Source organism: Setaria italica, chromosome IX, assembly GCF_000263155.2.
Source record: "Setaria italica strain Yugu1 chromosome IX, Setaria_italica_v2.0, whole genome shotgun sequence".
In the NCBI taxonomy this organism is placed as follows: Eukaryota; Viridiplantae; Streptophyta; class Magnoliopsida; order Poales; family Poaceae; genus Setaria; species Setaria italica.
In genome coordinates, this window is record NC_028458.1 from 6,343,226 (window position 1) to 6,354,992 (window position 11,767).

The 11,767-nt window shown below is 51.9% G+C and overlaps 1 protein-coding gene across 1 annotated transcript; it reads right to left on the reverse strand.

The window, feature by feature from the left end:
• Positions 1-1,802: 1,802 nt before the first annotated feature.
• LOC101778634 (BEL1-like homeodomain protein 4) lies at positions 1,803-11,481 on the reverse strand. Its single transcript, XM_004981824.4, has 5 exons — positions 10,959-11,481; positions 9,291-10,646; positions 7,464-7,849; positions 6,219-6,279; positions 1,803-2,884 (listed from the first exon to the last, which is right to left on the reverse strand). The coding sequence occupies exons 2-5, from the start codon at positions 10,581-10,583 to the stop codon at positions 2,378-2,380; spliced, it is 2,247 nt and encodes a 748-aa protein (XP_004981881.1). The 5' UTR covers positions 10,584-10,646; positions 10,959-11,481; the 3' UTR covers positions 1,803-2,377.
• Positions 11,482-11,767: the final 286 nt, after the last annotated feature.

Here is an 11,767-nt window from a genome sequence, read left to right on the forward strand (position 1 = left end):
TGAGCTCCAAACCGTCTCCCCCCCCCCCCCCCACAACCACACACACACACACACACGGCACGGTTCCATTTCCCTGTCGACAACCAATCCCTCCGGCGCCTCGACCATCCATCCATCGTCTGATTCGCTGTCCGAGCCCGAACGAGGGCGAGAGGCCCGCGCCGATGGTCCCTGGCACCAATCCCCCTCTCGGCATCTCCCCGGCCGCATTGATGGGACGGCTGCTCCTCCTCTCCTCTGGCAACAAATCTACTGGCGCGCGCGCGCACGCACGCGTCCCTCTCCGCCCGCTCGCCCCCGTCGCCGCGCCGATCGCCCCGGGGCACCCAACCCAACCACCATTTCCCGCATTTAACCGCCCAACCACGCCCGTGCGGTTCGCGCGCGCGGCGGCCGACGGCGCACCGCCACGGCGCCACCCTCACCAGTCGCCGCACCTCCTCTCCAGCGACCGCGCCTGCTGCCTGCCTGTGCGAGGCGGCAGGTAACCAACCAACGGACGGACGGTCCTGATTGATTGGGCTCTCGGCTCTCCCACCGCGCGTACGCTAGCTCTCGGCGTGCGTGCTCGCGTGCTGCCACGGCCCGGCTACCTGCTGCTGCCCTGTTCCTTTCGCCGTTTTCCGCTGCTGCACTTGCTTTTTGGCCTCTCACGGGTCGCACGGAGGGAAGCGAAGATTTTGCTAGTGAAGGGAGGGCGGTGGCTACCTACCAACCTACGATTAGTTGTGTGGAACCCACGTGTCGTTTCGTTACAGGTTGCTGGCTTGCCTTCCAAAAGAAACAAAAAGTTATGGCTTTGTTTGCTTGATTGGTTAGGACAACTAGTTAGCCTCTGAAACATGGAGAATTTGTAGGAAACCAATATGGGAATACTGTTTAGTATCGTTTTGTGCCAAAGTCCATGAGCTCGAAGCACAGTTGAGTTCACTTGGATGTGGTACGAACACATACCTGGCGTAAAACTTATGACTTTAGCATTCTATTGAATGGAATAGAAAGTCAATCTCATTCTCGAGTGTTTGTATACCGCCTACCATCCAATCCGCCGGCTACACCTTTTCGTGAGGGGTTGTGATTAAGTGGTGATGTGGATACCCAATCGACCAGGTCTCCTTTCGGTGATGGTATCTCCAATGTTAGCGGTACGTTTCTTGTGGAAGTGGCATCTAAGACATGTGCTTTATTGGATGTATAATCCAGAAAACGAGAGCAATCCTTGCAGAAAAGACCGACTGTCAATTTGATGGGCTCTAATAATTGTTGGGAATGATAACCATTGAAAAAATTATCAAAACTACCCCAATATATTATCATAAAGCATCTACATCTTCTCTTACAAAAATAAATCCAAAGTCCCATGATGACAAATCGATTTTGCCATTATGAAAAATTAACCCAAAGAGTCCATTTACCCGTTTTCTAGATTACCTGCGTTTACTATTACAACAAAACTAACAAAAGTGTGACTACTTTTTTGCAACATAGAAATTAGAAATTTACCTAAAATATCTGACTATCACCATATATAGAAATTAGAAATTTCCCAAGACCAAAGGTGTCGAGTCTTCCAGATGTACTGAACATGATTTGTGGTGTTTTACGTGGATTTGGAAAAGAAGCTCCGAGCCAGCCCCGACATGGCATCAATAGGTTTCCCCAAAAGATGGGGCAGAAGAAAAGAGGCACGCACAATTTGCACGTACATGCCAGCCAACTATGTGGCCACACTTGTACTGGGGTACATGTTCCTCTTTGGCTTGTATAGCATTGCATATATCTGAGCATATACATGCTATATGTATCCCAATATTTACCAATATATGTATTTACGTATGCATGTATGTTTCTCATCTTATGTTTAGTTACAGAGAGGGAAAGAAAAATGAGTACAAGAAAAAATTGGTACACCAGAACCAAAAACGGGCAAATGCAAAACAGAGAACAAAAAAAGTGTGGCTAAACAATTATACACTTCCTATCTTCCTTTGCTGTATACAAATTAATTATCGGCCTTAACCCCCCCAACAATAATGCCTAACAAAAGGAATTAATCTGCTAGCTAAGTAAATTAAGAATCATCTGGGACGAAGAAGAAGACGAAGAAGGAGGAGGAGGTTTGTGATGATCTCATATTCATATATCCCATCCCATGCATCACCAGCTCCAGGCACCATGCAAATTTTCTCTCTCTAGATAGATGCTCATCTCTCTCTCGGTCTACCTCTCTCTCTCTCTCCCCCCTCTGGTTACTGCGCTCTCTCTCTCTCTCTCTCTCTCTCGCTCTCTCTCTCTCTCTCTCCCCCCTCGGTGCTATTCCAAATGCATGATCCGCGCATGCATGAGCCATGAAAGGTGATGTGGCGATGTGTAAGCATCAACAACCGCTGTAGTCTGTCAAGGAGAACCGGCCGGCGCCGTCGGGCCCCGCGTTGCCGGCGCCGGCGTGCTGCAAGCCCAGCGTCAGCGACACGTCGCCGGCGGCCGCGCCGGTCGCGCCGGGCCCGTACCGCATCCTCACCCCGGGCTCGAACCGCCCGTACAGGTCGTCAGCGCCGCCGCCTACGTGCGCGTCGCCGCCGAGGAGCTCCACCGGGTCGATCCCGACGAAGGCCGCGTCCGCCGCCGAGGGACCCGCGGCGCCCGGGTCGGGCTTGTGCGGCATCAGGCCGGGCGCCGCGGTGCCGTGCTGCTGCTGCTGGAGCTGCGCCGCGCCGGTGGTGGTCGGGGAGTGCGTGTCGTCGGCGCCGGAGGGGTCGTTGCCGGACTCGGGCCCCCCGCCGCCGGCCGAGGAGCCCTCGAGCTCCCTGCACTCCTGCTGGTACATCTCCTCGATCATGGGCTTCCATAGCCGGACACGGGCGTTGATGAACCAGTTGGAGACCTGGAGTTGATCCAAAGGAAAGCAAACAAATTATTGCAGGGTACAGGGGTCCATGCACGGCCTGTGGTGCCATGCGTGCATGCATGCTGCAGGGACGTATAGAGCTACTAGCTAGGTACTAGCTTATCTAGCTAGCTACCCGGCCCTCACTGTCATGTTTCAGTGTTATCCTGCCGTTGTCTTGTTTGGTTTGTGTCCAATGTTTTGGATCTAGCTACTTCTTTTGTAAATAGCACAGACTTGTCTTGTTTTGATTTCTTAGTATGTACCATATGTTTCTGCACATGGTTAAAGTAAAAGAGCTAGTAGTGCATAGAGTAATTTGCCATGCATGGTTATATATTCATATATAATACTCCTAGCTAGCATACATGGGTTTAAAATGTTCATGCACTGTTAATTTCGTCTTACAGTTCATGAATTTTTAGATGAGAATCCATATACTCTAGTTTGATCTCTCAAGTTCCATTTACCATAGTTTTGGGTATGAATTTCAACACTGACAGATCATTTTGTAGCCATGCCGTATTGCTGACTCAACACATACTAAATTAGTAACGTTGCGATAAGTCAACAAACTGAAATACACGTAGCATCTTCATCATTCAGCATAAACGTGGTCTCTAGTCTTGGCATCTATAGAAGCAAATTAGAAAACGATACAACTATCGCTATTAGATGTGCAAAAAAATCAAGTTGATAACTAAGTAGCTAGTTAAAATGTTAGATCAACGTTACTAAAGAGGAAACATTAAATTATACCTGCAATTATTTAATGCAGAAAAATATCAGAACATTAGTTGTTTTAGCAATTTTCTTGTTCATTCTCATTTAGTTCTTAGCAAATACTATTATGAGCTATGTACCTAGAAGTGGAATATTTGTTGTATGTATTCTCTTATGACAATTTTTATGATTAGATAATACTAAAAACTATATTGGAGAAAAAAATTGGTATAAATTCGATCTAAGCACGAATATATAGATGGTGGGGCATATCTAATATTCAGTAGGTAGGTCCATGTAGGTACAAAATGGTTGGGAAAGCCCCCCAATGCCAATATTTTACCCTGAGCAGCATTGATCAGATGATTTCTTTTCCTTTTTCTTTTCTTTTTTTTGGGGGGGATTATGAATCATAAAAAAACAAGGTAGTGGTATAATATGCTTACATTATACTTAACTAGAGATTATTAAAAATACTTATCAGTTATGTGTGTGAAAAACTTGCAATGAGTTGCACCCTCTACAAGAGTCATAGAGTTTACCTGATCCAAGTGTGAATCATTTTTTCTTGTTTTTTTGTCAATGCAATGTTTCCCTAAACACTTTTCAACTATTTGAAACAAGAAATTTGGAAAGAACATTAGATGGCATTAAAGGCGCGCGCACACACACGTGTGTGTGTGTGTGTGTACACAACCAGGAAGACAGGGACAATTGAGCGCTTATTTTGCTTCAAGATAAAGGCAAGAACAGTAGTTGCATACATGAAAAGGGGCCATCATTAGTTGCACGTTAGTTAAGTGCTTTGTTGGTATGTATATAGTATATGTAAACGATGTCAACAATGTTGATATGATCAATGCTAGCATATTAAAACTATAATAAAATCTGCTGAGAAAGTTAGACCAACTGATAAAATTTAATAAAATCTGCTGAGAAGGTTAGACCAACCAATGTTTGTGGACGATCAAAGTAGGTTAACGGGTCAATTACTTGCTACTCAATAAACAAGTTAGCTAGCTGATCAAAACTTGGAATAAAAGGTGTACCTACTAGTTGGACTCAATTATGGCGTACATGCACGTACGGTGCAATCGAGGGGTGATCCTTATTAACTTCGTCCTACAAATCGGGCTATTGTTTACACCATGTGAAGTTGCTTTCCTTATCATCAGCAATATACCACATAAAGCATAACGATAACGGATGAAAAATCATCATATACTGTGCATAACTAGGTAGCATCGTCATTTCTAGATGATTTCAAATGATAAAAGAGCTAACACCACGTAGAAAGCAAGGAGCGAGAAACTTTGTTTATCCATAATACCGATAGATGTATAGCTGTTTACGGTTGACGGAGCTGGAATTTTCTTTTCACGAGGACACTGCCAATCTAAGGTAAAAGAAAGTTTAAGGAGCGGGCCTAACGTATGTGTATTATTGACTTATTGTACCCCTACTACAAGTCCAAATTATGTTACCCAATCACCATGCCCATGCGCATAGCTAGATTTCACACAAGATGCCAGGAAGGGATAGCGGGACAAGGGGAGCTGAAGAGGGACCGGGTTTTGCGTTGTTACATTGGGCAAGACCAGAGGAGGAAATGTTTCTACGATGCGGCCATCGGTTGATAATGACCCACTGCCCTTAAGTTAGTAGACATGGGGGGCGCTTGTGCAGGGACCACGTAAGTGCATGCAGGAACGGAACAAAAGAGACTTAAGAGAGGGCTGAAGTAAAAAACATAAACATGAGGAGCTGGCCGAGTAGGGTTCTGTCGAATGCCTCGTGCATGTGCTAAATAAAATATGTGGACATGCATCTGCCATTTCAATAATTTCCTATAGCTATTTAAATCGATTTCTCCATATAATTAAGTTCAAGTCTTCTACATTCATGAGATGCTAAGTGTAGCATCTATAGACTAGGATAAGTATATATGCGCATATATTGTTAGTAAATGTCTAGAAACTATCTTAAAAATAATCTAAGCCTTCTTGTTGATTGTTCAAACTTAGTAGTTTATAAGGAGTTGTGTTGGGGTTATCGACCCAACCAACTATAATTTCCCAATCTAATTCCTTATGTCATATGCACAATATTAATTGAAACCGTTCAATTTCGATCAAGGTGGCCAAAGTAAGCATATCGCTAGACGTTGGGGAGGTGGTAATAAATTATTAGTCCGTGCATGTAGTTATATCTAGCTTTATCATGCTTTTTGTGCAGTATTTTATTCTTGAGCCCATGTAAACAAATGCTTACTTCAGCTATAGCTTACCATAAGCATGAGTTGTATAAACAGTACTCATCAAGTAATATAACAACATCAGATTCAGCCTAATTCCGTATTTCAGTTGTCACAATCAGCACACAGTAGCAGTTTCTATTCATCCCTGGGACACGCTCTCCACGCATAAGACAATGCGCAGGCGGCCAAAGCCAATCGATCGATCTCGAGTCGATGCCAAAAAGAAGTGCATCCAAATTAGCAAAAACAAAGGGCATAAACAGGGCAAACCCACTGCCACGCCCAACAGTAGGCGATAGGTTTCCATGCATGCGTGCGTACGGTGCATGGGTGGGGTGCAAGAGTACAAACCTGGTTCCTGGACAGCCCCGTCTGCCTCGCCAACAGGTGCTTATCGGCGTCGCTCGGGTACCTGCAGAAGACGGCCATGCGCGCGCACATGAGAACATTGACAAGAGAATCATTCCCATACGAGACCACGCTACATACTGTACAGCACACTAGAGCTAGCGCTAAGGCTGCAGCAGCCGGGGTACGTGCAGCTTGGGCAGCTAGCACACTACCTTCTGCCTGCCTAGCTAGCTAGATTGCTGCGGCCACTGACTGCAGCAGCAGCCTGAGAGCAATGCGCAGAGAGGCCGCAGGAACAGCACCGCTGCGTGCCGACGTGCTGGCACTATTCACCAATCATACGCGCATTATATTGTGTGCGCATCGATCAGCAGTTCAGCACCAGCGATGGATGATCATGTGTGTGGGACGACGAGCACTGATATCCATGCACGCAGGCAGCTGTAGCTAGAGCCCACAGCGACACTCTGCAACCTGCATGCATGCACGCAGACGCCAGGAGCCCCAAGGGATCGGAAGCGGATTCCGAGGCCGATATATTCCCCGCAGGCGCGCGGCAATGGCAGCATGGTAACGGGATCTGGATCAGATTGGTGGCAATGGCAGCAAGGCTGCAAACTGCAAGCAAAAGGGGGCAGGATGACCGGCCGGCTACCTTAGCCGCCCATGCCGGCTGCAGCAGCGGGCGTCCCCGGTGGCAGAAAGGCTCCTCGTTCATCCGTGCAGAGCGCCAGCGCGTACTAGCTTTTGCATGCGCGCGAAAGCGAGCGAGCAGCCTTCTCTTTCTCTCGAGCGGCGGGAGGAGGAGGAGATGGAGAGCAGAGTTGCTGAGGCGGCCGGCCGGCAGCCAGGATCTCGGCCGGCCTGCCACTGACGACTGACCGCAGTAAAACCGAGAAAAGGTAAATTTCTGCAATGATGGGAAAGTTAACTCCCGGGGGGGCAAAAGGGGGGGAATATGCACAGGCGCACAGTCCCCGGCATGCATGGCTGCTGCGGCCGGTTTTTGTAGCGTGGATCTCGAAAAAAGCACGTACAGCAGCGAACCAGCAGCGCCCAGAGAGGGAAAAAAGCAAAGCAGAAGCCGCCCGTGATGAGTACTACTAGCAGGTGGCGGGGATCACTGCTGGCTGCTTCATGCTCTCGTCGCGCGCCACGCCGCCATCGCCGGCAGCCGCCGATCCCATGCACGCATGCATCATGAACTGAAGGGAGGGACTCGATCGAGAAGAGAGCGAGACGTACGGGTGGAGGAAGTGCTCGAAGAGCCAGGAGCGGAGGATGTTGACGGAGCGCTCGGGGAGGCCGCGCTGGGGGCGCCAGGCCTCCTGCTCCATCATGCCCATGTGGTGGAAGGCGCGCTGCTGCCGGAGGCTCTGGTCGATGGCGCGCAGCCGCGGGGTCTCGCCCTTGGTGAGCCCCGAGCTGGTGCCGGCGTCCTTCTCCCCGAGGAGCTCGCACGTGTGCCGCAGCTGCGAGGCGATCGCGTCCTTGAGGCACCGGAAGTGCCGGGACATGGCCTTCTGCGCAAGCGCCGTGTAGGGGGTCGCGGCGCCGAAGCCCATCACCGAGTCGAAGAAGTTCACCACCATCTGCATCTGGTCGCAGTAGTGGTTGTACCGCCGGTCCACCTGTATATAGCATCATATCGTCCAATCAAAACAGAAATTGTTACTTCTTCTGCTCCCATCATCAAATAAATGAAAAACTTTACGATTATATTCATCCATCGATCGAAACATGCATATGGATGAAAAGGAATTAAATCGATCGAGAGCTAACAGCTGCTTAGGAGTAGCAGCTAGCAGTGCGTAGTACGATGGAAGAAAGCAACGGAGGCAAGAAACAAAACTCGATCGGGTGGTGGCGCAGCAGTTAAGGCATGGGCGTGGCGTTTGCATGTGTCGCTGGCACAATTATGAGAAATGGGGGGTAGAAGGAACAAAAGCAGCCGAGGCCCACCGGCATTTGGCAACAGCCGGGCTAGCTGATGAGCCAGCAAGCCACCATACGCATCTACCAGTGTCACCTGCTTGCTGCATGTGCCCAAGCTCCAGCTGCATGCTGCGGTGATCACTGAGCTCCCTCGCCAATCATGTACCAGTTGCTAGGGAGTTGTAACATGTAGCAGCAGCTACCCCTCGTACTTCATCCCTGCAGCGCCAATTGTAACTCACTGTTCCAAGCTAGATGGCTGCATGCTGCACCACAGCTAGCTTAGCTTAGGCAGCTCGGAGAAGCTGATGCTAGCATCGATCTTGCATGATCGATGCATGACTGCAGCTTGCACCAACCACCGGTTTATATATATGCATATATACATATATATAAATATACTAGCTATCTAGTCGAGCCAAATTACGCTTTCACCCAAGTATTATACTATGTGTAAAAATCGATTACGTAGTGACGGCGCACGGCAGGCATAAACAATTACTACGAGCTGCTAGTAGCAACATAAACTCCTATGTTGAGATGTGACGATAGCAATGGGGAAGAAGAATAGAAGAAAGAGAGGGACAGGCAGAAGGGGGCCGTACTTCTTTCCCCTTGTGGGGATATGGAGAGAGAAAGAAGGGGTGGGGAGGCGGAGCATAAAGAAATGGAGGCGATGAATGCAGCGGCAACAGCGCGGCGCCAACAACCGCCCAAAAAGAAATCGAGCCATATGGGATGGGATCGATGTTACTATGATTGGGAGATTCATATCCCTCTTGGGGTCTGTGTGGCGGCGGCTCCTGCTCCTGCTGCAGCAGCCTGCATGCCATTGGCGGCCACCTGCCACGTCCGGCAAGAATGACTGACTTGGCTTGGCGGTAGTAAAAAAACAAGCTCTCTCTCTCTCTCTCTCGTACCGGCCGCTTCTGGATCATCATCGGTTGTACTGCTACGTACCGGCCCTCTGCCCACACCTACCGCCGCGGCCGCAACTACCTTAGCTAGCGCCGCCTCCAATCCGAGGGTCGTCGTCGGCCGGAGCTTAGCTGCTATGGCGTCAGCAAACATGCAGCCATGCCATGCCATGCATGCAAGAGATCGAGGAAGGAAGAAGGACGGTGGTGGTGGACGTGCCTCGTCGAGCATGGAGATGAGCTTGGCCTTCTTGCGCTGGTGCTCGAACCGGTCGGCGGGGGACAGCTGCGGGGGCTCCTGCTTGGACGCCGACGACGGGGACTGCGCGGCACCAGAGCTGGAGGCGCCGCCGGCCTTGCTGGCGTTAGGGTTGGACGCCGAGGCCCCGCGCCCGCCCCGCGCGCCGCCCTTGATCTGCCCGCGCCCCACGCTGCAGAACTCCTCCAGGAGCTCCTGCGCCGCGCGGGTGTACTTGGAGTTGCGCAGCACGCCCGCGACGCCGGCGGGGCCATACCCCACGTGCAGCTGCTGCCCCAGCGCGCCCACCTGGCCGCCGTGCAATGCCATCGGCAGCAGCTGCTGCTGCTGCACCGCCGGCCCCTGCGGCTGCTGCCGGTTGAAGTAGAGCACGCCGTCACGGACCCTCAGCTCCTCCGCCTGCTTCGCCATCTCCAGCTGCTGCAGCGACGAAGACAGCGAGAGGGACAGGCCCTGCCCTTCCACGACGCCGCCAGCACCGCCGCCGCCGAACGCCTGGAACGCCTCGTGGTGCTGGACGTCCGACGGCTGCGGCGACGTCGGCGACGATCTCGACTGCTGCTGCTGCTGTTGTTGTGGGTTCATCAGGAAGAGCTGCATCGCGGCGGCCGGGTCGGTGGCGAGGCCAGCCATGCTGCCTTGCTGCTTCGGGGAGGACGTCTCACCTAACGACCCCATGTTGGCCCCACCGAGGACCAGGCCAGCACGGCCCGCCGCGCCGGCCCCGAACCAACCGCCGTCGCCGGACAGGCCGGCCACCCCCTGCCGGAGCCCGAAGCGGTAGTTGGTCGCGTTCATCTGGCTGGCCAGCAGCTCGGTGGCGGAGGGGCCCGACGGCGGCGCGGGGAAGTTGAACATCTCGGACAGCATGTTGGATGCCCCCGCGGCCGCCGCGTGCTCGAACATGGCCCCAGGCTCGGCATGCTCGTCGCCGTCGATGGGGAGCAGGCCGTGCCCGGCGGCGCCGGCGCCGGGCGGGTCGAACCCCTGCACCCTCAGCTTGTCGCGGCGGCTCTGCTGCGCCACGTGCTGCTGCTGCTGCTGGTGGTGGTCCTGGCTGGAGTCCGGGCGGTCGAAGCCATCGGAGGAGTAGCCGAAGACGCCGCTGCTGCCCTGGTGGAATCCCTGGGAGTGGGACATAGAAGAACTCGCGGTGGCCGGTCGGCCGGAGATCGCCGCGCTGCTCTTGGTGGGTTGGCTCACGTAGTACGTGGTGGTCTGGCCCGGCTGAGATGATGGCGCCGCTATGCCCATGCCGGCGGCGCCACTGTCATCATCGTCGGCGGGATCCCGTCCGCGAACTCCTCCCGCAGCTACCTGCACAGCTCATCAGCAAACCACCACGACATCGTATCAGAAAAAAAAAGATCACCAGAAAACAAAACCAAAAAGAATCCAACAAATAAACTGAAGAACCGAATTGCACTCTCCCAAAAACTAAATCGAATTGAAAAAAAACAAATCCTCCTCCCCCAAACAAAACTCCAGCATGCACGTAACAAGAACAAACCGCCCGGTTAATCGAGCGTAACAACCGATCGATCGACCGTGGAAACGAACCAACTGATGAACAAGCAAGAACCCAGTGAGCTAGCAGAAACCCCCTCCCCTCCCCGGTTGGCCGCTTACCTTAACCTAAGAGGAAGGATGGAACTAGCACATCGTTATCTGGGTGCGGGGGTGAAAGGCCTGCCTCCGAGACCGCCTGCTCCTCTCCATCTCTGTCCCTCTCTCCTTGTCTCCCGAAATCTCTTTATCTCTCAATCCCTCTCTCCTCCCCCTCCTGTGCTGCTGTGTGTGACTAACTCTATATTTTTTTCCCTCCCCCTTCCTTGTCCGGTCGGGGCAGCTAGGCACAGCGCGCGGCGCCCGCAGCGCAGCCGCCTTGTGCAATCGCCTTCCGATTCCGAAAGGGAGCGCAGCGCAGGGCGACGAGACGCGAGAAGGGGAGAGGGCGCGGGCGGGGCAGGGCAGCAGCTAGCTAGCGCGGGGAGGGAGCCCCGGTTGGTATATAAAAAAACCGAGCTCTTTTTTTGCTCTGCTGCTGCTGCTGCTGCTGATCCATCCTGGCCGCTGCCGCCGCTGCTGCTGATGATGATATTGGAATTGGGCGGAGCCCAGCAGACCCTGAGGGAGGGAGGGAGGAAGCCGTCGCTGTCCTCGCGGCCTCTCTCTCTCTCTCTTGCTCCTTTGGGATCCTCTTTTTCTTTTATGCCCCTTGCTTGTACCGCGTTTAATAATCGGCGTCGTTGTTGTGTTGTGGTTAAGTTATTATTGTTGGGTGCTGGTGATGTCGTACGCTTGTTTTCATTTGTCCCCCCGCCTCCTCCTCCTCCTCTCCTTTTCCATCTCTCCCCTTCCTTTTTCTATCCTCAAACCGATTTAAACGATTGTTCAAGCTACCTAGACACTATATTTGGTACGTAGCAGTAGCTAGG